Raw genomic sequence first — 24922 nt, forward strand, 5'->3', positions numbered from 1 at the left:
GCATTATTATAAAGGTGATTGCTTACCAGTTGCCAATCACATTGCATAATTTTCTCCTTCCCATTCTCTGTTTTCTTTTCCTTTTTTTCACAAATTAATTTCTATTGCAAATTCAAATGGAAAAAGGAATAGGAAAAAAAACATGTATAAGAAATCTTCTATAAATAACACCTTCTCCTTCGTTTCATTTCCAGACTTTACCTACACATTTTACAAGGCACAGGATTTCTGGGATTTTTCTGTATGTTTTGAACTCTCTTTCTTTTATTGCTTCTTCTTCTTGATTGTTTCGTTCTCTAATGTTGTGCTGAAAAAAGTTGGAGAAGATAACCACCCATTGCAGTATCTTGATTTTTCTTAGAAACTTAAATAACAAAGAATGAATTTTCTTGTACATTCAGTTTATATTAATTCTTTTCATTTCATATGGCAGCCAAAAACCAAGAAAAAACACTACGTTTTTCCATCTGTTCTTCATTGAAAACCAAGCTATCTTTTCTTACACCTTATTGGGGTTTTTTCAGAGCTTCATATAACACTTTTCCCAATTCAGCGTGTATTGTTTTTCATTGCATATTAGGGTTTTTTTTTTTTTTTTTTGAGTTGCTTCATTACACCCGAGTTCGAGTAATGTAATTGGATTCTACTTGTTTTAAAACAACAACTTTCATCACCTCAATTTGGGATTGTAAGTGAGCACCATATTCCTCTTTAATCTCAAGGCAAATTGGAAGAAAGATAAAGATGGCAAGAACAAGAATTACCATCTTTTTTATGGGACTAGTGCTTTGGTGTTGCTTGACAAAAGCGGAATACATGAAATATAAAGATCCGAAACAGGCGGTACATGTTCGAACCCGGGACCTTTTGGATCGAATGACATTGGAGGAAAAGATCGGACAAATGGTCCAGATCGAACGCAGCGTTGCTTCGGCCGACGTGATGAATAAGTATTTCATTGGTGAGAGTGAGACACCACCATAATTGTATCAAATGTAGCAACTTTTGTGTGTCATATTAATGGATACAGAGGGTATCGATTTTACTTTTGGCAGGGAGTGTATTGAGTGGAGGAGGGAGTGCCCCTTCTCCACAAGCTTCTCCAGAGGCTTGGATAAATATGATCAATGACTTTCAGAAGGGTAGTTTAGCAACCCGAATGCAGATCCCCATGATTTACGGGATTGATGCTGTTCATGGCAACAACAATGTTTACAAGGCAACAATTTTTCCTCACAACATTGGTCTAGGTGCTACCAGGCATGTTGCTTCACTTAAATCACATTACAATAGTACTGCGTTACTACATTGTTCTTTAAGTTTCTTAGTACATGTTACTCAGGGACCCTAAACTGGTTAAGAAAATTGGGGCCGCAACAGCACTTGAATCTAGAGCAACTGGCATTCCATATGTTTTCGCACCTTGTATAGCGGTAGCTTTATTTTCAATTTTGTTTTCCTGTTTGTTTCCCGGAATTCATTTTGAGTTTGAAATATTGATCTTTGCACAAGTCCACAGTCTGTTCTAACTACTGATTCCTTCCACAGGTTTGCCGAGATCCGAGATGGGGCCGATGTTACGAAAGTTACAGCGAAGATCCCCATCTTGTTGACGCAATGACAGAGATTGTACCAGGATTACAAGGAGACATGCCTGCTAAATCTTCTAAAGGCGTTCCATTTGTTGCTGGAAAGTGAGCAATTCCATGGTTTACTATACATAACACGAATTCGACTATATAACTTTTCGAAACATAAAGATACAACTTTCTATTAATGGTTTTTCGATGTCCAGTAAAAATGTTGCAGCTTGTGCTAAGCACTACGTAGGAGATGGTGGAACAACCAAGGGCATAAATGAGAACAACACAGTGATCAACTGGCATGATTTGCTTAGCATTCATATGCCAGGCTACTACACTTCGATTATCAAAGGTGTTTCAACGGTCATGGTTTCGTATTCTAGTTGGAACGGCGTTAAAATGCATGCTAATCGTGATTTAGTCACTGGTTTCCTCAAGAACAAACTTCGATTCAGAGTAATGTTTCCACACTCACAAGCATAACATACAAAGGACCTTAGGAAACATAACACCAGATTTTGCACCATTGTTGCAGGGCTTCGTCATCTCAGATTGGGAAGGCATTGACCGGATCACGTATCCACCTCATGCTAACTATACCTACTCGATTCAAGCCGCAATCGGATCTGGCATTGACATGGTTAGAGCTTATATTTCATGCTTAATTTTATGTGTTTGATTACTATATTTTCATCTCTGCAGGTCATGGTTCCGTACGACTATTCCTCGTTCATCGACGGGCTAACTTTCCTTGTCAAAAACAATTTCATCCCCATGAGCCGCATTGATGATGCAGTGAAGAGAATTTTGAGAGTTAAATTTGCAGTGGGTCTATTTGAGAACCCATTAGCAGATAACAGCTTAGTTGACCAACTTGGCCGTCAGGTCAGTTTATCCATTGCATGACACGGACCTGAAACAGAAAAAAATAACTATAACCCAACATGTCATACCCGAATCTATATCATACGGATTATTAACGAAAACCTTAAACAGGAACATAGAGAGTTGGCTAGAGAAGCAGTGAGAAGATCACTTGTTTTGCTAAAGAATGGGCACTATGCCGATCAGCCATTGCTTCCCTTACCTAAGAAGACATCAAAAATACTTGTTGCTGGTAGTCATGCAGACAATTTGGGTTATCAATGTGGTGGATGGACTATTGAGTGGCAAGGGTTCAGTGGCAACGACCTTACAAATGGTAAAACAAACAATTTACTCCCCTGTTTTAGTGTTTTTAACTATGTTGTTCCGACTCTTGTATGTATCTCCCATTTTCCAATATGCAAACAACCATCAAGACTGTCCTTATGATCTCAGGTACAACAGTCCTAACAGCCATAAAAAACACAGTTGATTCAAGCACGAATGTTGTGTATGAGGAGAATCCGGATCCCAAATTCGTCAAGTCCAACAACTTCTCCTGTGCCATTGTGGTAGTAGGGGAGCATCCATATGTCGAAACAAAAGGTGACAGCATGAATCTAACGATTCCAGAACCCGGTCCAACCACAATCAGAAATGTATGTGGAGCTTTGAAATGTGTTGTCATCTTAATGTCGGGGCGCCCCGTTGTGATAGAACCTGATATTGACTCCATGGATGCTCTGGTTGCGGCATGGTTGCCAGGAAGCGAGGGTCAAGGTGTGGCGGATGTTCTGTTTGGTGACTATGGTTTTTCAGGCAAGCTTCCTCGTACTTGGTTTAAAACAGTTGATCAACTGCCGATGAATGTTGGGGATCCACATTATGATCCACTCTTCCCATTTGGATTCGGCCTCACTACTGAACCAACTAAAGCTTACTAAGCTATGTCATGTTGGGGATCCATAACTTTTTTTTGTTTATAAAAGAATGAAAGAAAGAGATGTGATTGTTATAAAGAAGTCTCAACATTTGTGCATGCTACAGCCTTTTTTATTATGTCAACTTTAAAACTTTTTTGCTTACTTTTTCAAAAAAAAAAATTAATTAACTTCCTTTGCAAAAATAATTAACAGTTTGTGAGTTAATCGTTTGATGCTAACGTAGCACTGTTACATCAGTCAGAAATAAAAAATATAAAATTTATTAAAATTACAAATTCTATTTAAAATGTAAAAAATAAAAACTGGGGAATATTCAAAATTGTGAAAGTTTTAAATATATATATATAAACTATAAATAAAGGCATGTAGATGAACCAAGAAGAGAGAATTATTCTCTCTTATATTTCCTTTCTCTCTTGTTTTTACTATAGTTTGCTTTAAGCATGAAAGTAAAAAGAGAAAATGGGGATTCTTTTCCTTTGTTTTTATTAACTCTGAGTTTTTACTATAGTTTCCATTGCTTAGATAGTTTTTATTTTATTTTATATATTTAAATAAAAAAGTGAATATCATTTACTCTCTTTTGAATTAGAGGAAAATCTAGGAAACAAAATTGATGTTTTGTTTAAGAAGCAAAATACCATTTTATCCTATTAACATTTTAGGTAAGAAGGATATAATTGAAAAATATTATTACAAATAATCATTTCCTTACCTTTCCACAATTTCCCTCACTTTCTCTAGTTTTTTAATGTCCCAGTTTGAGAGAAAATAAGACAATATGACAATACTTTTTCAAAATTATAAATATATCTCTCTTCAACTTTTTCACATTTAACGATAATTTTAAATTTTATCAACTTTATACTTGATGATTCATCTTAGTGCGTTATGATAGAACATAAAATGGATATTGCACATCTAAATATTTTAGATGAAATCTATTAGTTTATAAATGAAAATCAATTCTCATTAGACAAATATTTCTTACATGTTGGCCTTGATGCAAATAAAATTACATGCTTATTGTAAAGCTATTCTTATATTAATAGTTAAGCAATTAAATGGAGGCATGCTTTTGCTAACCATTAAGTATAACATATATAGGCATAGGCAACTTAATATTATCTAAACTAAAACTACAAAAATCAAGTCTAGGATATAGTGCACTAGTGTTGTTAGCACAAATTGCATAATATAGAGATTGTGCACTATCAAATTATTTTTAGAAATAATATCGCAAATTTTGGGTTGCATACATGTCATACATGAGCTCATATATTATTTGGTTGTCATCCAAAAATACAATTGACCTCTAACTTTAGCTGGTGTTCGTTCAATATGTTGTCAAAATAACTAGTATTGATGAAAATTATTAAAAGACAACTTCTAATTCTTAAATAAAAGCACATAAATTTTCATCAAATTGTTTTGCATCATCATTGACTCGGGATGGTCTAACACTATGAGCTTCTTTTCACTATCTCATATGTTAATCATAAACATGCAATGTATTCCTTCAGGGAATATTTATCATACAAATACACGAGTATCTCATGTTATTTCTATCCATAGTTTTAATGTAAAACACATAAAGATTAAATTCAACATATATCTTCTTGATCTAAAAATATATGTTATGTTTTATAAAATTTTGCATCATAAGGAGATGCAAAACTAGCTCTTCTAGAGCTTTGACAATCTAATGCAATATTAATTAGCTCTTCAATAGCATATAATAAAATATTATTTTATTATATAACATTAGTAAATGTGTAATTTATTCTAAAAATATATATGCAATTTTGTAATTCTTTTCAACTTGGATGATAAAATTTCAGATCTTAAAAAAGCTTTATTTATTTATATAAAAAAATATATTTTATATAAAGAATAAATATAAATAACACATATATTAAACATAGTAAAGAATAAGTTCATATCACTAATCAATCACTTTAAGAAGCATGGAGTTAGATAAATTGTTTTATATACCATAACACAATAAAATACAAAATATTATAAGGTCGAATAAGATATTAAAGCTACAACTATAGAGGTTTAAAATTAAAATTTTCTAACTTCCATCTCTTATAGCATAATTTCAATTCAAATTTTATTATCATGCATTGGGGAACATTTGTTTTATTTATAAGAACTAGTAGAATTATAATGTCAATATAAATTGTGATAATTGATAACTTCATTGTCATTTATTTTATCTAGTATCCACATATAAGTAACATTATGGCATTTACTTCTAGAAATGTCTAAACCAATGAGAGGTCCATAATGTCATTATTTCAACAAAAGAAATATATTTTTTATAAAAGCATATGCAATATTTACTTTAGGAATATGTCGAAATTTTCAAATATCCAAATTGAGTTCAATGATCAAAAGTGATCATCCAAACTAATCATTGCATAAATTACACAAATAATCATTGCATATGATACACATTTACAATAGGCAAGAACAAATAAGAACAATCATATAATTTAATCAAAATTAAAACTAGACCAATAAATTCTTAAAAAAATGACAAATATATATATCCACATAGAAAGCACAACAAGTAAACTTGAGAAGGGATTTATAAGTTCATAGAGACGCAAATAAAAAATTATATAAATTAAACTTATTAATAGAAATCGAATTAAATTTCAAAAAATGATTAGACCTACTTAGGTAATTGTGGACGATAAGTAGAGACTATAATCATTCTTTGCAGTGAAGAGAAAGTGATCATCCTCAAGCAAATCTCCAGCAACCGCTCACGATTTATTTTTTAACCAAACAATTAAATTTCAATACTGGGAGCCCAACAAAATTTTGATGTAAACTAAGGACCTATCAATCTTGAATAAAACCATGCTGATAACATGTTATAAAATAAAAATAATAATAATAATAATAATAATAATAATAATAATGCAAAGAACACAGTAATAATTGATGAGAATAAAGGAAATTTCTATTGCACTCTTTTCTATTTCCATCATCCTTACAAGTAGTATACTCCTATATAGAGAGAGATTAAACTCATCATTTTCTAATACATAAATAGAAAAAGAGTTACAAGAAGATAAAATGTTGATTAAAAGTTTAATCTTTAGGAAATTTATAAGTCTCGTGTGTATGCTTTCGTGTAGCAGTATCTCATATTTGTAACATGTAGGAAATGTTATAATCTATACATTCATTTATGATATTATTAATAAGATTCATTAACAAATTAAAAAATAATTTGATGAATATATAAAATTACGTATAGATATATAATTACTAAATTTTCCTAAATATCAAATAGGTTAATTTTCATTATACAAAGATATTCATTTTAATCTAATGTCTCCATCTTACAATAATTCATCTCATTATGGTTTACCATCAAAATACATATTCCTTGATTAATTTTAATCCTAATGGATACTCAATTCCATCGTTATTTTTAATTTTAGCCTCCATCCGAATGGATCTTTGAGAGGCCTAACATAAATTTTCTATTTACCTCACTCTTTTAGAATCAAAAGTAGGGCGACAAAACTGTATTCAATTCGAAAAAATAATTCTAATAAAAAAGTAATTTAATTTTTTTTGAATTTCGAGTTAATCAATTTGAGTTTTTCATTTTTCGAATCAACTCAAATAAGATAATTTTGTTTTTAAGTTCAAGTCAAGTTGAATTTTACAACTTAAATAACTCAAATGAAAATTACTGATATAAATGCCCTGTGGGTCATTGTTGATTTCTAAAATGAGCAAATTAGTCCCTCTCAAGAAAATATACAAAATAATTCAAAATCATCCTCAAAATTTTCAAAAAAATTATAATATTATTTTAAAATTTAAAAATATATAAATTTCTTAAAAATTATATTAAAATGTTAAATTATATATTTTATAAAAAATTCAAAATGATAAATTTGAGGCCTTAAATAAGTAAATTACCAAATTAAGTTTATCATACTAAATCATCTTGTTTTTCCACTTATTCCACTTTGAAAGAGTTTTCAAATATATATTGACTCAAATTTATATGCTCCAATTTGAAATTTAATCATATTGCCAACAAGATTTCAATTTACTTATTCAATATATTTTTAATTTAACTCTAATAAATTTATTCAATTTCACTCGATTCAAAAATAAAATAAATCAAATCGGATTGGATAATAAAATAGGAGTCTTGGATTTAACTAATTTTAAATTTTTCTTTCAATTCAATCAAAAAAAAAAGTTATAAATAGATTCTTTTGTTTCCTTTGTGTGGGTTGGAGTGAGGAAAAACACATAGAAGGGTAGGTCAGTGGAATCATGCATGCAGGGCAATGGGTTGTTGACATAAGTTAGAGCGCATGCACCTTTACGTCTTCATCTCCAAATTTCCTGTTTTTTTTTATTTTTATTCAAATATAATCTTTGGCTGCCTTTTAGTGTTACTTTTCCATCATGATCTTTCCCTTACATCTAAAACAATTCTTCATTTCTTTTTTTATTTTGCCTTGAAAGCTTCAACGGCGAGGATTTTAGTTGTAGGTAGTGGCTGCGGTGAGCGTAATCACAACATTGGTAGTAGATCTTCATGTTTTCAGGTTACAATTTCGCTCCTATTGTTTTTCAACTGGTTATTGATCATCGTTACATTCTCCTAGGGGCCACAATATAATTACACTCTTTTAATCATAAAAAATTTTAAAGTATTTGTCTAACAATGTGTATTTAATCTTTAAAAACAACTATTAATACAATGATTATCCAAATACTTTTAAAATAAAACAATAGTTATCTAAATATACCACACATGCATAAATACTCTTTTAGTTTGATGCTGAATGTTTAGATAAGTGATAAAGGAAAAGGAAAGGAAAGCGTATATTAAAATTAACAACAGAAAAATATGAATAAGTGGTTAGATGAATTGAGGGTGGGCATTTTCTCATGCATTTAAATCAAATGGAAAGGTTTTATCATAACAACACTAAATGAATAAAACAACTTTCCATAAAAGTCTACATTAATGTAAAATTCTATATCCTCCATATTTTTTAATCATCTAGCTGTTGAATTTATTGATATAATTGTACTTGTCATGCATGTAAATTTTCGAATCAATCCAATATATCTATCATATAGATTTAAAATACAAGATATATTAAATTTATTGAATGAAATAGTTAAAAATTTTTAATTTATGTTACATTTGAAATATAATATATAAAAATAAAATATAAAATATAAGTGTTAAATTATTAAAAAATAATTGGTGCAAACAATGTATAAAATTATTTTAATGTCAACTTATGCATGCGGATCCCTGGTGTGTATTTATATGCGTACTTGGACATGGATGCCACCTACTTTAAGCACAGCAAACTTTCACATGTGTCTGTTATCTGCCATTCTCAGCTTCTAAAGTCACCAACCTTATTAAACTTAATTTTCACATATCTTTCCATAAATTTACAATAAAAAAGTAGAATAATTTCGGAAGTAATATAAAAAGTTCATTTTGAAAATGTAATTCAGAGAAAGTGCCAAGGATCCAAGATTTTCCTTGCTATTCAATCAACGAGGGTTGCTAATTTTCCTTTTAAACTTATTTACTTTTTCAGGCATCCTCAATATATAAATTTTATCACGTATTATTATTAAATTAAACAAAAAATATAAAGACTTGTAAATAAATATAAATAAAAATATTTTTATTTAAAAATAATTAAACATTAACGGTAACTATTATAAATTAATATTAATAATCCTTGGGTTTAGGATGTTGAGTTTAAGGGTTTAAGTTTTAGATTTTAGATTTTTAGCATTTTTATAATTAATTATTATTCAATTATGTTTAAATAAAGTTATTAGTAATTTTTGTAGGTTCTCTATTATTTTTGTTTTATTTAATGATGATGTATCATTTTATTATTCATCCATGGTGCATGAGACTTATGCATGGATAATGCATCAAATATTTTTTTATTTTTTATTTAAATTGATATGTGGTAATTGAGAGCTATTTTCATGAGTTTTATATAATCTTTTACAATATTTTTTCAATAAACGATTAATTTTTCATTAAAGTTTTAACATTTAATATTTACATAATCATATTAAATTTTCAAAAACAATTGAATAATTTTAAAAATATTAAGGTGATTTTGTTTTCAAAGGAACTTAGATTTAAAATAAATTATGTCTCTTTTGTTTAAGGAAAAAAAGGAAATATTCAACATTGAAAATAATATTGTTGTTAGAGATTAATCTTTGTGGACTAAAACATACATGAAAAATACTTTGATTATTAAAAAATTTTAAATTATTATATTTAAATTTTAGTCAAAACTATATAAAATAATATAAAATTTTATATTAAAAATAAAATTTATGAAATAAATAATTTTTAAAATAAAAATTTATTACTAATTACATTTCATATTTAATTTTTACTAATATAACATTAATTATGTACAAATTTATATTTTCAAACATAAGCGAAGAGAGTACATTAATTTAGGGGCTGATACAAGCCAAGGTAGATCTAATGTTTTCTTAAAACAAACAGTTCTTTGCTTAACAATTAACACAACCAAAGAGACGAAAACTACATACAACAACCACCACCCAAGCATACAAATGAAACCTATACTTTCTAATCCATTTTCAATTTATAATATGAAATGTAAAACCAAAATGCATCTACTACTTTGGCAGCTTTGCTAAGGATGCTGCTGGTGATGATTGAAGTAGTTTTGGGGGTTCCCAAACTCCACCATTGGAGACATGATTTCAGCTTCCCAAAGTTCGCCATTATTAGATTGCTGCTGCTGCTGCTGATTGTCGGTAATCAAAGAATCCAGAAACAAAGAGAACATATGGTCTTCGTTGCCATTTTCAACCAAGTCTCCCCCGTTCCCGCTGCTGCTTGGCTGCCCCATGCAATCGTCACCAACCTCTTGTTGGTGTTGATATATCTGATGAGATTCCAGGTTAGTAGTTTCCATGGAATTAGTTTTTTCTCCCATTAATTCAGAAGATTTGAAGGAGCTTGGGGGGTTAGGGTTTGATTCTGGGACATCATCATCATCATCCTGGTTAGCTTGTGATGAACCATGGCTAACAGGGCTTAATGGTTTATGGGTTCTTGGATCTATTCCTTGGCTGATTAAATTCTTGCTTAGATGGGTATTCCAGTAGTTCTTTATTTCATTATCTGTTCGTCCCGGAATCCTCCCAGCTATCAATGCCCACCTGGAAATATTCACAGTGTAAGAACCCTTAATCTTACAGTCCATATATTCATATGCGTATATATATATATGTGTGTGATATTGCTACTTGCTAGTACCTTCAAAAAAAGCCAGATATGAATCATTGGAATTAACTTGCAAGAAACCCTAAAAGGGAATCAAAAGAAAAACCTCGAAAATAAGCGTCATGAGTATGAATATCAGGAAGAGATGACCTGTTTCCGAGCAAGCGATGAAGACGAAGAATGAGATCTTCTTCATCAGGAGCAATAGGACCTCGTTTAACGGTGGGTCGGAGATAATTCATCCACCGGAGACGACAACTCTTCCCACATCTAAGCAAACCAGCTCGTTTAGGCAAGGTTCGCCACCTTCCTCCGCCTTCTATCTTGATGTAATTAGCTAAGACTTCATCTTCTTCCGCGGTCCATGGCCCTTTCTTTATCCCAACTTTGCTGCAACATGGCGTTCTGCTTGTTGCCGTTGAAGTTCCTAATAAAATTGGCTTCTTCATTATTTCTTCAGCTCAGCTATGATCCTTTGGGTTAAGTTTTTGTCTTCGAGTGGTTCTTGCTGGCAGAAAAATTAAAATTGGCTAAGACTGGAAAGGATTAGGGTTTTAATAAGAGGAAAGCAAATGATATAGTAGAGAAAGTGCCAAAAAGAAAAAAAAAATGGAAAGATAAGAAGATGGGTATGATTTAGATTATTTTAATTATATAAGAATTGTTTAAAAGAAATTCGTCCTTTCTTAATTATTTATATATCTAGTTTTAGAGCACATTTTGATGCTAAGGCACCCCAATGCAGTCGAATCTGAAGCCAAAGTCAGTGCGTTGTCCTTCTCATTCGATGTCAAATTTACGATTGAAAAGGATAATTATTTATTATTTTACCATTTCTCATTTTATTTATTTTATTATTATTATTATTATATATATATATATATAAAGGTAAATTCATTAATTCATTCAATGAATGAACCATACTATTCAAAGAGAAAAAAATAGCAAACACTCGTCGTAGATGATGAAGGACAAGCTCCATCAACATAACAAAGGCTTTAGCCTTAGTATCAATAGAACATTATGACATGTTGACAATTGGTTTTGTCATAACTCAAGCATGGCATATCTGGAGTGATTGCAAGCACTTAATATGATAATGATGAAATCAATAATAAATGGTCCAAAGTGGCGAGCAACAAGTGACAAAAGAATCAAGCATTCACCAAACTAGAGTGGACTACAACAAAATCATCTCTAAAATCACTTGTAAAACTAAAATTACATGCATAAGCAGGACTAAAAAATGTGCTATAAGAGCAAACAAATTAAGAAGTTGATGAAAAGCCACCCACTTTCCAAGAAAAACTACTGGTGGCCGGTGGAGTTTTAGTGAACAACAGGCATCGTTTCCTGTCCATAATAACTTGTGAAGATAACAAAGATACCCACAAAATAAATATGCAAATTGAAAAGAGAGAAGACGTGTGTAGTGAATTAGAAGAAGAAAGAAAGGGTTGATGGGATAAGAAAAAGGCGAGCGATAGCCAGCCCGGAGGCTAACACCACCACTAAGCAAAACAAAAGATAAGAATTAAACGACTTGGAGAAAAAAAGAGAAAAGTTTTTAGAATTATTAATATAATTTAATGCAACATAGTTTTGTTATATTATTATTTAGTATTAGATGAAATATATATATTATAAATCTAGATGATATATTTGGTCCTCAAACTTTACAATAAAAAATTATTTTAGCCATCCATTTAATTTTTTTGTCTCTTTTAGTCCTTAAACTTACATTATTTGTCAAATCATCCCAAAATAAATAGAAAAGTTAATATCTATTAAATTTCTTGATGTGGCATATTCGTGGAAGCCCACGTGTATATAATGTTAGCAATTGTTAATTTTAAAAAATTAAAAATAATTTTTATACTTTTAATTTTTTAATAATTTTATAATTTTGAAAATTTTAATTTTTTTACATTTAAAAAATTAATTAATTGCTAATGTGGCATCCACGTGTATGCCATATAAGCAAAGTTAATAAATATTAAATTTTCATACATTTTGGGGTTCATATGACAACCAAAGAAAATTTAAGGGCTAAAAGAGGCGGAAAATTAAATGAATAGTTAAAATGACTTTTATATATATAAAGTTGGAAGGCAAAAAATTTATATGAAAATTTGGTTGAAATAGTGAAGGTGAGGGAATGAAGCTTTTGCGGTACTCGGTTCAAATCCCACAATGTGCTTGTATTGTCATGCCCAAAAATATAGAATATTAATTGTAATAAATAACTAAGTAATTGAATAGGTTTGATGATTAGGTAATTAGTGCTTTTCTTAGGTTCAAGTCTTTTCTCTCATTTTTTTCTTTTATTTTCAGCAAACTAGGATAAAAGACCATACTAAAATAATTAATATTGCAGAAAGTAAACAAGAAATGAGTAGTAGTTTAATGGTTAATGCACCTAATCTCCCTTTTCTTACCCAAGTTCAAGTCACCCCTTACCTAATTCCATTACCTTTTAATTTCGACAGACTAGGGGAAATTACTAAACGACACTCAAAGTTTGAAAACCCTAAGCATTTAGCACTTTTCCTAATAACATTTGAATTTTCTTTTTCCCAAATCAAACAGAAATTTTGTTGTCTCTCCCTATTTTTTCTCCATTTCCTTTTCATCTCCTTTGCATAATATTTTTTTGCCATTGTTGAAATTAATTTTGTCTCCCAAATCAAACTGACTCATCTTTGAATAGGATGGGATGTGTACTTTTGTAGAAGGGTAATGTTATAACTTATGCATCTCGTTAGCTTAAACTTCATTGGAGAAACTATCCAACTCATGATTTGAAATTAATAGTAGTGGTTTTAGCATTAAAGATATGGATGCATTATTCATATAGAGAGAAATGTCATGTATTCTTTGATCAGAAAAGTTTGAAGTATTTGATGACTTAAAAGGATCTGAATTTGCGCCAAAGAAGATGATTAGGAACTAGACCTATTCATGGGCTAGACCACTCGATTTGGCTTGAAAGTCTGCTCGAAAAATGGGAGGATTTGGACAAAAATATAAACCCAAAAAATAAACTTGAGCAAAAAACGAGGCATATTTAAAAAATGGACCGAACCTTAAGTAAGATTTTTTTGGCCCGGACCCGGCCCAAATTATATACTAAATGTTTTAATTATTCTTTTAACTATTTAAAAATTTTAACTTTAGTTTCCACTTTCAGTGCCCCCTTCTCTCTTATTCCCAAATCCCAATTTCAAAACTGAAATCCCTAATACCCCTCCCCCTGTCCATCGATGCCGCTCACCACCTCCACCTCCAGGCTCCCACCTATTTCCTCTGTCGCCGACGCCCACTTGATTTCATAAGCCGACTCAGGTAAAAAATCTCCTTAAATGAACAAGTCAAAACTGTTTCTACGAATTGTTTTAAGATTAAGGCTAAATAAATGATTTCTTTTTAGATCATTGGCTTCTGTTCATAGTGAAAAGAAATAATGGTGTTGCGGTAACAATGTGGATTCTTTTTTTTTTTTCAATTGCATTAATGTTTGATGGGTATAAAATAGAAATGAATTTTGATGTAAGCATGTTGCAGCAAGTATTTTCGATCTTTGTAATGTAAAGCATAAATTAATATGAAAAATGATTATCCAAAACACAAATTGCATTTCCTCTGTTAATGTATGTGGGAAAAGTTCAATCATGCACATATATACATGCACGTGATGTGTTAGTAAACATGGTATAAGTACCATTTTTTATATGTGCATAAACATTATGTTTTTTTGAGTCTGATATGCACTTATCAATACATGATGTTTGCATGATATTGATTCAAGTAAAAAAAGAACTAAGCTTTAAGTAATCTTCACATTGTTCCTATTAAATTTGCAAAAGTGGGAGTGGATCCATCTCAACTTTTTTCCATGTTTATAAGAATCTCTTCTCCTCAAACAAGAGCTTATTAGGTGTTCATTTTTTCCTCCAAGATTTAGTGCCTTATTTTTGTTCTAAATCATGCAACCTAGTGAAATTTCAGGTCTGCAATATATAGTTCCTTCAAATCCATCCCCCTAGAGAATTGAAGGCCATGGAAATAACTTGTTTGAGCATTTCATTTTGTTGTATAGACACATGCATATGGTTCTATAACTTGCTTCATTTTACTTTATAATTGTAATGGTAGTGTTCTATTATGATGTCTTAGTTTTGTTTGATGGTGTAGTGCATGAGCTGCACTAGTACTGTAAAGATTGGTCTGGAACTAGTAAACGTTTCCTTGTACTTAAAACAAATAGATTCAGGTAGTTTTGTGGGTATAAAATGAAACCAGACGTAAAAGAAACCACCCTTTCTCTATGAGCATCCTCATCATCTATTCTATACAGATAGATCATAGATGACTAATAGAATCTTGTGATAAACAAAAGATATCAACAGATCAAGTACCAAGTTTTAGGTTTCCAAAATATTGAATTTTGTTTTGTGGGGAAATTGATCCAATCTTCATTTCCTTTTAATTCTACTAGTTGATGCTGATTTACTACTTTTAAGGCTATTTTTGTTATTTAAAAAACAGTTTGTTGATAGTCTTTTGCACTTGGTACAAATAGACTTTGTCTCTAAAGTGTTTGTTTACTAATACTTTTTGTGTGGTCAAGACGACAATGGCACCCATACTTTTTGTTATTTAAAATATATAGTCTGTTAATACTTTTTATTAACTAGTAAAAGAAAATTTATGTAAGAGTAGTTATTTTTATAATTTAATTTTATTAATTAGTAAACTAATTTGATAAGGGTTTTTTTATAGATGGTAAACGATTGTTTATATAATAAGGCTGAGCTTTCATTGTCAATATTTTTTTCTCAATCATTCTGTTTACAACTAGGATGGAAACTACAATTGTTGAACAGTTATATAATCTTTTGGTTTATTTGGATTTCAGGAATTGAATTTTTATGACTATGGCTAGTTCGAACACTCCTATACCTATGGACGATGGGTTTAATAAATATGAAAGTTCTCTCAAACGTTAAAAGTCTACCACTTCAAAGATGTGGGATGAAATGACAAAGCTTAAATGTGAGAACAAAGACGAATTGAAGGCACAATGTAATCATTGTAAGAGTATATTCTTTGCTAAATCTTCTAGTGGAACCTCTCATTTAAGACGTCATCTAAATAATTGTTTGAAAAAAGTTAATAAAGACATCAATCAATACACCATAGCCACTCAACCATCCTTAGAAGGTGGTCTATCTATAAAAAAAACTACAAGTTTGATGCTAATAAGTGTCGTCGAGTTGTTTCTACTTTTTTTGTGTGTGGCAAGCATTCATTTAGGATAGTTGAAAAATTGAGATTTAGATCCATGATGAGTATTGCTAGTCTTAATTTTAAGAATACAAGTAGATATACAGCTGCTAGGGATGTCCTAATGTATTATGCAAAAGAGAGAGATCAGGTTAAAGAAGAGTTGACTAAAGCACTTGGTTTAATTTCTCTAACTTCTGATAATTAGAATTCGGAGTATACTAATGATGAATATATTTGCATTACTGCTTATTGGGTTGACAAAGATTGGAAGCTACAAAAGAGAATAATAAGGTTTAGAGTTTTATTTCCTCCGTATGATGGTTTGAACATAGCGAATGAACTTGTTTTATGTTAATCTCAATGGGGCATAGACAAAAGAAAATTTAGCTTCACTTTGGATAATGCTTCTTATAATGATGTTATGGTTTTTTATCTTAAAAATCGTTTTCGTGCTAATCGAGCTCTTTTGTGCGATGGTGCTTTTTTTCAAGTTAGATGTTGTGCACATATATTGAATCTTATAGTTAAAACTAGTTTAGAACTTGTTGATGATGTTGTTGGTAAGATTCGAAATTGAATTAAGTACATAAAAAAGTCAGGAATTCATAGGAAATGATTTTTTGATGTGGCCGACAAGTTTTAATTTGAATGTGACCAAAAAGTTGTGTCAAGATATGTATGTGAGATGGAATTTTACTTATTTGATGCTTGAATCTTCTCTTTACTATAAAGATGTGCTAGATTATTGGGGCCAACGGGATAAATATGATCATATATTTGTACTTTCTAATAAGGAGTGGAGAAATGTTGCTATTTGCAAATTTTTGAAAGTCTTTTATGACATGACTTGTGTTTTTTCCAATTCTAATTATCCAACTACTAATTTTTATTTTAGATGAGTTTGGAAGGTTCACAAGTTCTTGCTTGATACAATTAAAAGTCCTCATTCACTTTTTTAACTTCAATGGTTAAGCAAATGCAAAAGAAATTTAATAAATATTTGGCTAAGTGTTCGTTGGTCTTGTCATGTGCTGCAATTTTAGATCCTCGATATAAGTTAAATTATGTGCAGTATTGCTTTAATACACTCTATGGTATTCATGCTTCAGATTTTTTGGAAACTATTCTTAGCAATCATAGGCTCTTGTTTGATGAGTATGTTAAGAAATTCAAATCCACGTATTCCTCTTTGGTCGGGAGTTCTAATGTTCCGGATAATAATCCTGTTGGTTCTAGTTTGCATCAATACAATGTTAATAATGTTGATTTTGGGGGAGATTATGATGAGAGTGATTATTATAAACGGTACTTAAATGAATCTAGCTCTAAGAGTGAAAAGTCATAGTTGGACATTTATTTGAAAAAATCGAAGCTTGAGTTGAATAGTCAATTAGATGTTTTGGATTATTGGAGCAAAAGTTCAGTTCGATATAATGAGTTTTCACTATTGGCTCGTGATCTTTTGGCAATTCCAATATCAACTGTAGCTTCCAAGTCGGCTTTTAGCATGTGTAAGAAAGTTATCACACCTTTAAGGAGTTCACTAAAGCCAAAAATGATTCAAGCCGCTATTTGCTTTGATGATTAGATGCGAGCTAAGAGATTTTCAACGGGTAATTATTATTCTCGTTTTATTGTTATAATTTTATAACACTTTATCAATTTGATTATCTAATCATTTATTCTTATTTCATGTTAGAAATCGGTTGCAAGAATGATGATGACGATGAGGACGATGTTATTCCGATTGCTTTTTAGGTTACCTTCGTAATTGTTGACAATTTAATTTAGCTTATGATTTGTAGATTGTTATAAAATTAAATATGCTGATTGGTTGATTACATTTTGCAGATTTTTGGTGTTGTTTTGATGTTGTTTTGCTACTTTTTTTGTGCTATTTTTGTTGTTGTTTAATGCTATTTGGTGTTGTTTAGATGTTGTTTAGTGATGTTTTATTGTTGTTTCACAACTATTTATTATATTGTTCCGTTGTCATTTTTCATATTATTTTCTTGTGGTTTTAATATTATTTGGATATTGTACAACTTTTGTTTTGTTATTAATTTTCTTACTATTTTAGTTGAACTTGTTACTATCTTAATATAACCACTTTTTATTGTATTTTCAATTTGTGTATTGTTTTAAGAATTATTTTAATATCGTTTTTAAATTGTTTGTTATTTTAATATTTGTTTTATATTTTTAAGGGTATTTAATATATTATATTTTAAAAATTGTTTATTTCATAAAATAATCTAAAAATAATAATATGGGAGGGTTGGGTTCGAGCTTAACTAATATATTTTGAGTCGGGCTTAGATAAATTTTCAGGCTTATATTTTGGGTTGGGCCTGGTCTAGGCCTAGATAACGAGCCTGAATTTTGTTTAGGCCTGGCCCAGTTCATGAATACCTCTAGTTAGAACCGTTGAAAGATTATGATCTAATTATTGAGTATCATTCAGGGAAGGCAAATGTGTTAGCAGATGTTTTGAGTAGAAAGACTGTAGCAACATATTATCTCTGAGTAAAAATAAGTATGTCTGGTAATGGATTTTTACTGGCAGAATTAGTTGTGAAGCCAACTTATCTTTCACATATATTAGAAGAACAAATGAAAGATGTTTAGTGTGAATTATTTAAAGCAACGAATGATACCTGGCAAAGCAGCAAATTTTAGTCTGGGTAAAATGGTGACTTGAGATTCATGGGAAGGATGTTTGTACCAGATGGGAATGAATTGAGGAAAAAGTTGCTAAGAGAAGCTCATCAGTGATCTTTTTCACTCATTGGGAGTATTAAAATGTATAGAGATCTGAATAGCTCATATTAGTGGCCTAGTATGAAGAGAGAAATTGCAAAGTATGTCTCAACTTGTTTGACTTTTCAAAAAGTTAAGGCAAAACATCAAATTCCCTTAGATAAGTTGTATATTTTGGAATTACTAGAATTGAAGTGGGATAGAATTACTGTAACACCTAGTTTTGGCGGGTTTTGAGTTTGGCAAGTAAACCAGAAGTAATCTGAGTGGCGTAATGCTATCCATCCAATTAATACTTTTGGCGTATATATCACGCGCATAGTAGACGTTAGATTATTGAAAGAATTGTTCTCAACATGTGTTGGGTCATTAAGAAGAGGAGATTAGTAAGAGTATTAAGGATTTTGGGTATATTAGATTGTCGCCAAAGGTATTGCCAAGTTTGTTTAGTTACAGTGCTAATTACATTCTAACAGGGTGGTTAAGATTGGAAAAAAGGGATGAACCATATATATATAATTATTGGATTCTCGTATACATTTCTTTATAGTTGTAAACCATTTATAAGGCAAATTGGAAAGATTGTGAGACGTGTCAAGTTCCACTATAAGAACATGGGTTATACATACACATATTGATTTGGGTTCAAGGAAAAGAGGGTTTTTCTTCTTTCTTCTATTCAACATGTCATGGTTATTTTCTTGGAGCTGAGAATAGATCTCTATTGCCAAGCTGAAACTAAGGATCTAAGTTCATGAATAGGGTTGTTTCATATCCTGGGTAAGTATTATAGTCTTGCATGTTAACTTCTGAAAGAGTAAGTCTGTTTTATGTGTGAACAGTAAGATGAAGAAGTAAGACTTTGTATGGAAGTTATCTAGGATTTAGATGATGGTAAAACTTACTCAAATGAGTTTTAATAGTGTTCTTATATTTTATAAACAATGGTTATTGCAGTTTCTTGTTGGATGTTGAATCTGAAGTTCAAGCTACTAACTATGGTTATTAGGTGAGTCTTTATGCTGACTCTTGCATGTACATTGTTCATACAAAGAGATCTGATATCTGTGAATGTGTGATTGTTTGCTGAGAATAGTATGTATATCTTATATGGAAATTGATAGGTTCAAGTATATGATGAATGGTGTATAAATAATGTGATCTTAAAGTATGGTTATGTATGTACGCTTGGAATATATGTAGCAAGTGAATGAAGGGGCTATAAATTGAGTTTAAAACGTGAGTGTATGAAGAGTCTGTAAAGTGGGTCTGTGTTTGTTCACCTCAGAGTTGTTAAAAGGAGTTCGTCATGACTTTAAACATGAACTCTGAAATGGAAAGTCCATGACCATGACTCTCTCTGAAAAGAAGTAAATGATGATTATTACCCAATGAGGTTCCCTGTGTGTCCTAAGAGGATAATGGGCAAACTTCATGTAACGTAAGTGTAGGCAAATCCATATCGTAAACATGCCATAAAAGAAAAGCCTTTGCGGTGAATTATGAAAGAAAAGCCTTTGCCGTGAATTATGAAAGAAAAGCCTTTGTGGCGAATTATTGAAGGATCTTCTTAGTGAATCAGGTCAAGTCGAGGGTGTTACAATTACCATGGATTTTGTATCTGGTTACCCTTTAGTTCTTCAAGGATAAATTTTGTATTGGTGATAGTAGATAGGTTTACTAAGTCAGCTTATTTTCTACTTGTAAATATTACTTATTCTTTAGAGAAGTCAACTGAGCTTTATATTGTTGAGATAATACGCCTACATGGAATTTTATCTTCCATAATTTCATATAGAGACCCAAGGTTTACTTCGAGATTCTAGAATCATTTACAAAAATATTTGGGAACTAAATTGTAATTTAGTATTGCATTTTATCCTCAAACTGATGGCCAATCTGAAAGAGTTATTCAAGTCTTGGAGGATATGTTAAGAAGTTTTGTAATTGATTTTGGAATGAACTGAGAAAGATATGTTCCTTTGGTTGAGTTTGCTTACAACAACAATTTTCATACTAGTTTGAAAATGTCTCCCTTTGAAGCTTTATATGGAAAAAAGTGTAAAACACCTACATGTTGAATGGAGCTCAATAAAAGAAAGTTAAAGCATCCTGAGTTGGTGTGTGAAACTGAAGAAAAAGTCTTTGTTATTCGTAGTAATTTAAAAGATATTTAAGATCGTCAGAAAGCATATGTAGATTTGAAGAGAAGAGAAATTTCTTTTGAAGTTTGTGATAAGGTATTTTTGAAAGTTTCTCATTGGAAGATCATCAGGTTTGGTCAGAAAGGAAAATTGAGTCTGAGATTTGTAGGGCCTTTATAAAGTTTTAGAGAAAGTAGGACCTATAGCTTATAGATTGAACTTGCCTCTTGAGTTGTCAAAGATTCACAATGTGTTTCATGTATTTATGCTGAGAAGATATAGATTAAATCTAGATCATGTTGTGCAGATTGAAGAGGTAGAGGTTGAACCGAACTTGTCTTATGAAGAAGAGTCTATTTGTATATTAGCAAGAGAGATCAATAAACTAAGAAACAAGAGAATTTCGTTAGTGAAATTTTTATGGAGAAATCATAATAAAGAAGAAGTTACATGAGAAAGAGAAAGCCAAATGAAAGAGCAATATCTTCAGTTATTTTTTAAGTATGAATTTCGAGGACGAAAATTTTTAAGTGGGGGAGGGTTGTAACAGCCCGCCTGGCAAGGTCCTGGTCTCTTATTATTGTTTAGAGTATTTTGGTGAATTAAGTGTAAGAGATGAGTAAGTAATTTTTTTTTGGTTAAGTATAGAATTCTTTGAATGTGTCATTTGGTGAACTCTTAGAATGGTGAAGATCTGTGGTTTGGCGGACTCTTCCGCTAATTGTATGCCACCCAAATGCTTTGTCGAACTCGCTTGATTTATTGTTAATGGATTTGTTTATTATTAAATAAGAAAATTTAGTTAGTTAAATTGAGACTTGGTTAAAATGGAACTAAGCTATCGTAGATGAAAATACTTAATTTCTTATATGCACACTTAATCACGAGAATCAATAGTGTTAGTGGAATTATTTGATTTTTTCACTAAACCTTTTCTCCGTGATTAAGTATATAAGGATAGCTGTGCCTTCACCGAAAATATTTTGCGTTTTATTTGTGTTCATCTTCCTCCTTGATCTTCTTTGCATTTTTTGGAAAACTAAAGTCCAGAAAACCTATTTGAAATTGGGTTCGTTGTAGTCAGCCAACTTATATGTTTTCCATAGTTATCTGGTAATTATTGATGAACACTAGGTAATTTTTAAGGTTATTTACGTGTTTTCAATTCTGCATGTATAAGTTTCAGACTGGTATGGAAGGAAACTTTTTGGTTTTGGGCTAAGTGTTAATGTTTCGTGCATGCATGTTTAAATCCGATGAAATAGTAATTTGATATGTTTAAATAATATTATTCTTAGCTCAAGATATTATAGAAGGTCTGAGTGACAAAGGCGAAGGACCTGCTATTTAGACCTTGTTATTTTCTGATGAATTCCTTCTTAATTCCATGTGTTGTGATTATTTTTATTTTATAATATTGTAAGTTAAGTATTCTTACTCTATTAAGGATTATCAATGTATGTGTGTGTGAATAATGGTTGTCTGTCTAAAGTTATTAGTTTGAGTTCTATATGTCTGGGGAAAGAAGTATGGGTCATTTTCATGTTAAGCCACTACCATTTGCTTCTGAAATGAATGATATTATATGAAATGATCTACAGAAATGGAGTTAAAGGAAACACGTTGTGTAGCCTCCGGTAGGGCAAATATATATTGCAGTCCGGATTGACATAACACAACTGAACATGCTACTGGATGATTCTAAATTAGGAGCTATAAGGAGAAAATGTATATAAATGAAGCAGAAACATCTGATATGAATCTAACTTTGAATTTTGGGTATGTGGCTAGTATGAAAATGGAATGTCTGAGTTTTGTTGTATTGGCGTATAGTATTCGCCTATGTGACACGCCATTGGCGTACCGAGTCTGTCTAAGTTTTGTATACGCCTTTGGGCGTACTCTGAAATGTTGAGTGATTCCTTTGAAAGATTGGATTGTGTTATTTGTATTCTGCTTAAGATCTCTAAGGAACTCACTAAGTTCTTTTGAACTTACCTGCTTAAGATCTCTAAGGAACTCACTAAGTTCTTTTGAACTTACCCTATTACTTTTTTTCTTCTTAGGCCTACTGTTGAATGAAGACTTTTTGAAGGACTACACTAGAGGATATCTGCTGCTGTGAGACATCTGTTTATTTGTACTATGCATGGCATATGGGGGGTGGTGTCTATTTGTATTTTGAGATGGAATTGTGATTGAAATTTATGATTGTTAAACAATGTTTTAATAAAATTATCTTATTGAAGTTTATACGTCATTTGGCTAATACTTTATTATAATATTTTATTAAAGGTTTAATTCAAACACTGCAAATTATAAAAAAATTTCGCTAGAAACAATTTTAAATATGGATGATTTCTATGTAGTGGCACATCATACTTGGGTCCTTCCCAGGGATCGAGTTTGGCGTGTTATAGTTTTATCTATTGAAATATTTTAGGTTCTTTATTTGAGATTTTTAATATTTAGATATTGTATTATTTTAATTTGAATTGTGGCATAAGATATAAGATTTGAGTTTTTTTTAGCTTGCATGTCATTTAATTTAATTTAAGGATATCGAATTATGAATATAAATTAGTTTGCATGATTCTCGGTTTTTATTAAAAACATAAATAGATATCACTTTTTTGTTGTTAAACTATAATTAAAAATCTTGAGTAATAAATGAATCGGTATTTAACTAAGTTTACTTCTAAAATAAACAAATATTTTAAATTGACAGTTTATAAAATTTTGATAGCTAATTGGGTCATCTTGGTGACTAATGTAATCTTCCGAATTCAGGTTTAACGTTTAGGCCATATTGGAAAGGTTACATGTATTTTCTAAATTATATGTGAAATGAGGGGAATACCTGCAAATTTAGATTTGTTACTTTATATAAATATTGAGCTTTTGGTAATTTCACAACTGAGTTGGGACCTGGTTGAAGGTGACACCAACTCAGTCAAAGCTTTAAATAATAATAAGTATTTGTTAAAAAAATAATAGGAAGTATAAATATATAATTTGATATAATCATGTTTTTAATAATTTAACTTTTAATATAAATATAGTATTAATATTTTTAATTATAAATAGCATAAATATAAATATAATTTTTTATTACATTTAAAATAAATTTTGATAATTTATTATATATTAATATATGTACACACATTTTCAATTCATAATATCTTTAATAATATTTGTCTATTCTCATTTCATTGCTACAACTGCATTTAAATAAAAAAAATCATATTACTAAATTTAAGCTCATTGTAATCGTAATTATTCTCACTACCACCATCTCACTAGAGTCAAACTCATCACTCATATGAGGGGAGCCTTAGATAGAGAAAAAAAAGTAAATAATTGTTAATGGGTTTTTTTATAACTGGGGGCAAAGAATAAGGTTGATTGTGTTTTTTTCCAAGTTTTCATTCCTACAACATAATACTCTTACTATTAGGCTAAGAGATTGTTGACAATTGTTAATATATTTTAAACATTTGAAGTATATATACCTTTGATCTTTCCGAAATTTAGTAGTAATTATTTAATTTGAAATTGAATTAATCTCAATCGAAATTAAAAATAGTTTGTCTAAATGAATAAATGGTTGGAAGAAGTAGTAGTAATTTTTTAAAAGTATTTTAACAAAATTCATTTTAGCAATTAATATTATTAAAACAATTTGACTTAAATATTACTTTTGGTCCAAACAATATTTTATACTCACACTTTAAATAAAAAGACAGTTATACCAAAAAAAGTTATTGTTCAAGATTTATTGTAAAAGCCAAACTTGAGGTTATTTAGTTCGTTAAGTTTTTACTCGTGTTAGTATATGCATTGTTTTATATTTTCTCCAACTATGCCCTTTCTATTGGATGATTTTGAATATGGTATAGTTATATCTATAATAGTAACATCTAGAGATTTTACCTGTGGACACGTGGAATGATGGCCTTCCTTTTTATACGTCACGTCTACTTTTACCTTATTTCATGGTTAAATCTTAATTATCATCCACCC

The 24922-nt window shown here is 30.4% G+C and overlaps 2 protein-coding genes and 2 long non-coding RNA genes across 6 annotated transcripts; 3 read left to right on the forward strand and 1 right to left on the reverse strand.

The window, feature by feature from the left end:
• Positions 1-54: 54 nt before the first annotated feature.
• Positions 55-3486, forward strand: LOC105783651 (uncharacterized). Of its 2 annotated transcripts, XM_012609224.2 has the most exons (10): positions 55-241; positions 723-961; positions 1056-1260; positions 1343-1433; positions 1549-1694; positions 1796-2039; positions 2119-2223; positions 2286-2468; positions 2580-2784; positions 2904-3486. In XM_012609224.2, the coding sequence occupies exons 2-10, from the start codon at positions 745-747 to the stop codon at positions 3389-3391; spliced, it is 1884 nt and encodes a 627-aa protein (XP_012464678.1). In that variant the 5' UTR covers positions 55-241; positions 723-744; the 3' UTR covers positions 3392-3486. The 2 variants fall into 2 exon arrangements, with proteins under 2 accessions (XP_012464678.1, XP_052482919.1); XM_052626959.1 differs by having other exon boundaries at positions 56-961.
• A 4201-nt stretch (positions 3487-7687) lies between these two features.
• LOC128036053 (uncharacterized) lies at positions 7688-11165 on the forward strand. The gene is made up of 2 exons (XR_008192874.1): positions 7688-7989; positions 10106-11165. It is a non-coding gene; the product is annotated as an uncharacterized LOC128036053 (long non-coding RNA).
• Positions 9856-11333, reverse strand: LOC105783950 (transcription repressor MYB5). The gene is made up of 2 exons (XM_012609667.2): positions 10857-11333; positions 9856-10642 (listed from the first exon to the last, which is right to left on the reverse strand). The coding sequence occupies exons 1-2, from the start codon at positions 11153-11155 to the stop codon at positions 10111-10113; spliced, it is 831 nt and encodes a 276-aa protein (XP_012465121.1). The 5' UTR covers positions 11156-11333; the 3' UTR covers positions 9856-10110.
• Positions 11334-13872: 2539 nt separating this feature from the next.
• On the forward strand, positions 13873-23152 carry LOC105783951 (uncharacterized). Of its 2 annotated transcripts, XR_001130287.2 has the most exons (5): positions 13873-14051; positions 15625-15800; positions 17483-17608; positions 17695-17753; positions 22966-23152. It is a non-coding gene; the product is annotated as an uncharacterized LOC105783951 (long non-coding RNA). The 2 variants fall into 2 exon arrangements; XR_008192873.1 differs by lacking the exon at positions 22966-23152 and having other exon boundaries at positions 13874-14051; positions 17695-17928.
• Positions 23153-24922: the final 1770 nt, after the last annotated feature.

The sequence above is a fragment of the Gossypium raimondii genome, chromosome 13 (assembly GCF_025698545.1).
Source record: "Gossypium raimondii isolate GPD5lz chromosome 13, ASM2569854v1, whole genome shotgun sequence".
Lineage (NCBI taxonomy): Eukaryota > Viridiplantae > Streptophyta > Magnoliopsida > Malvales > Malvaceae > Gossypium > Gossypium raimondii.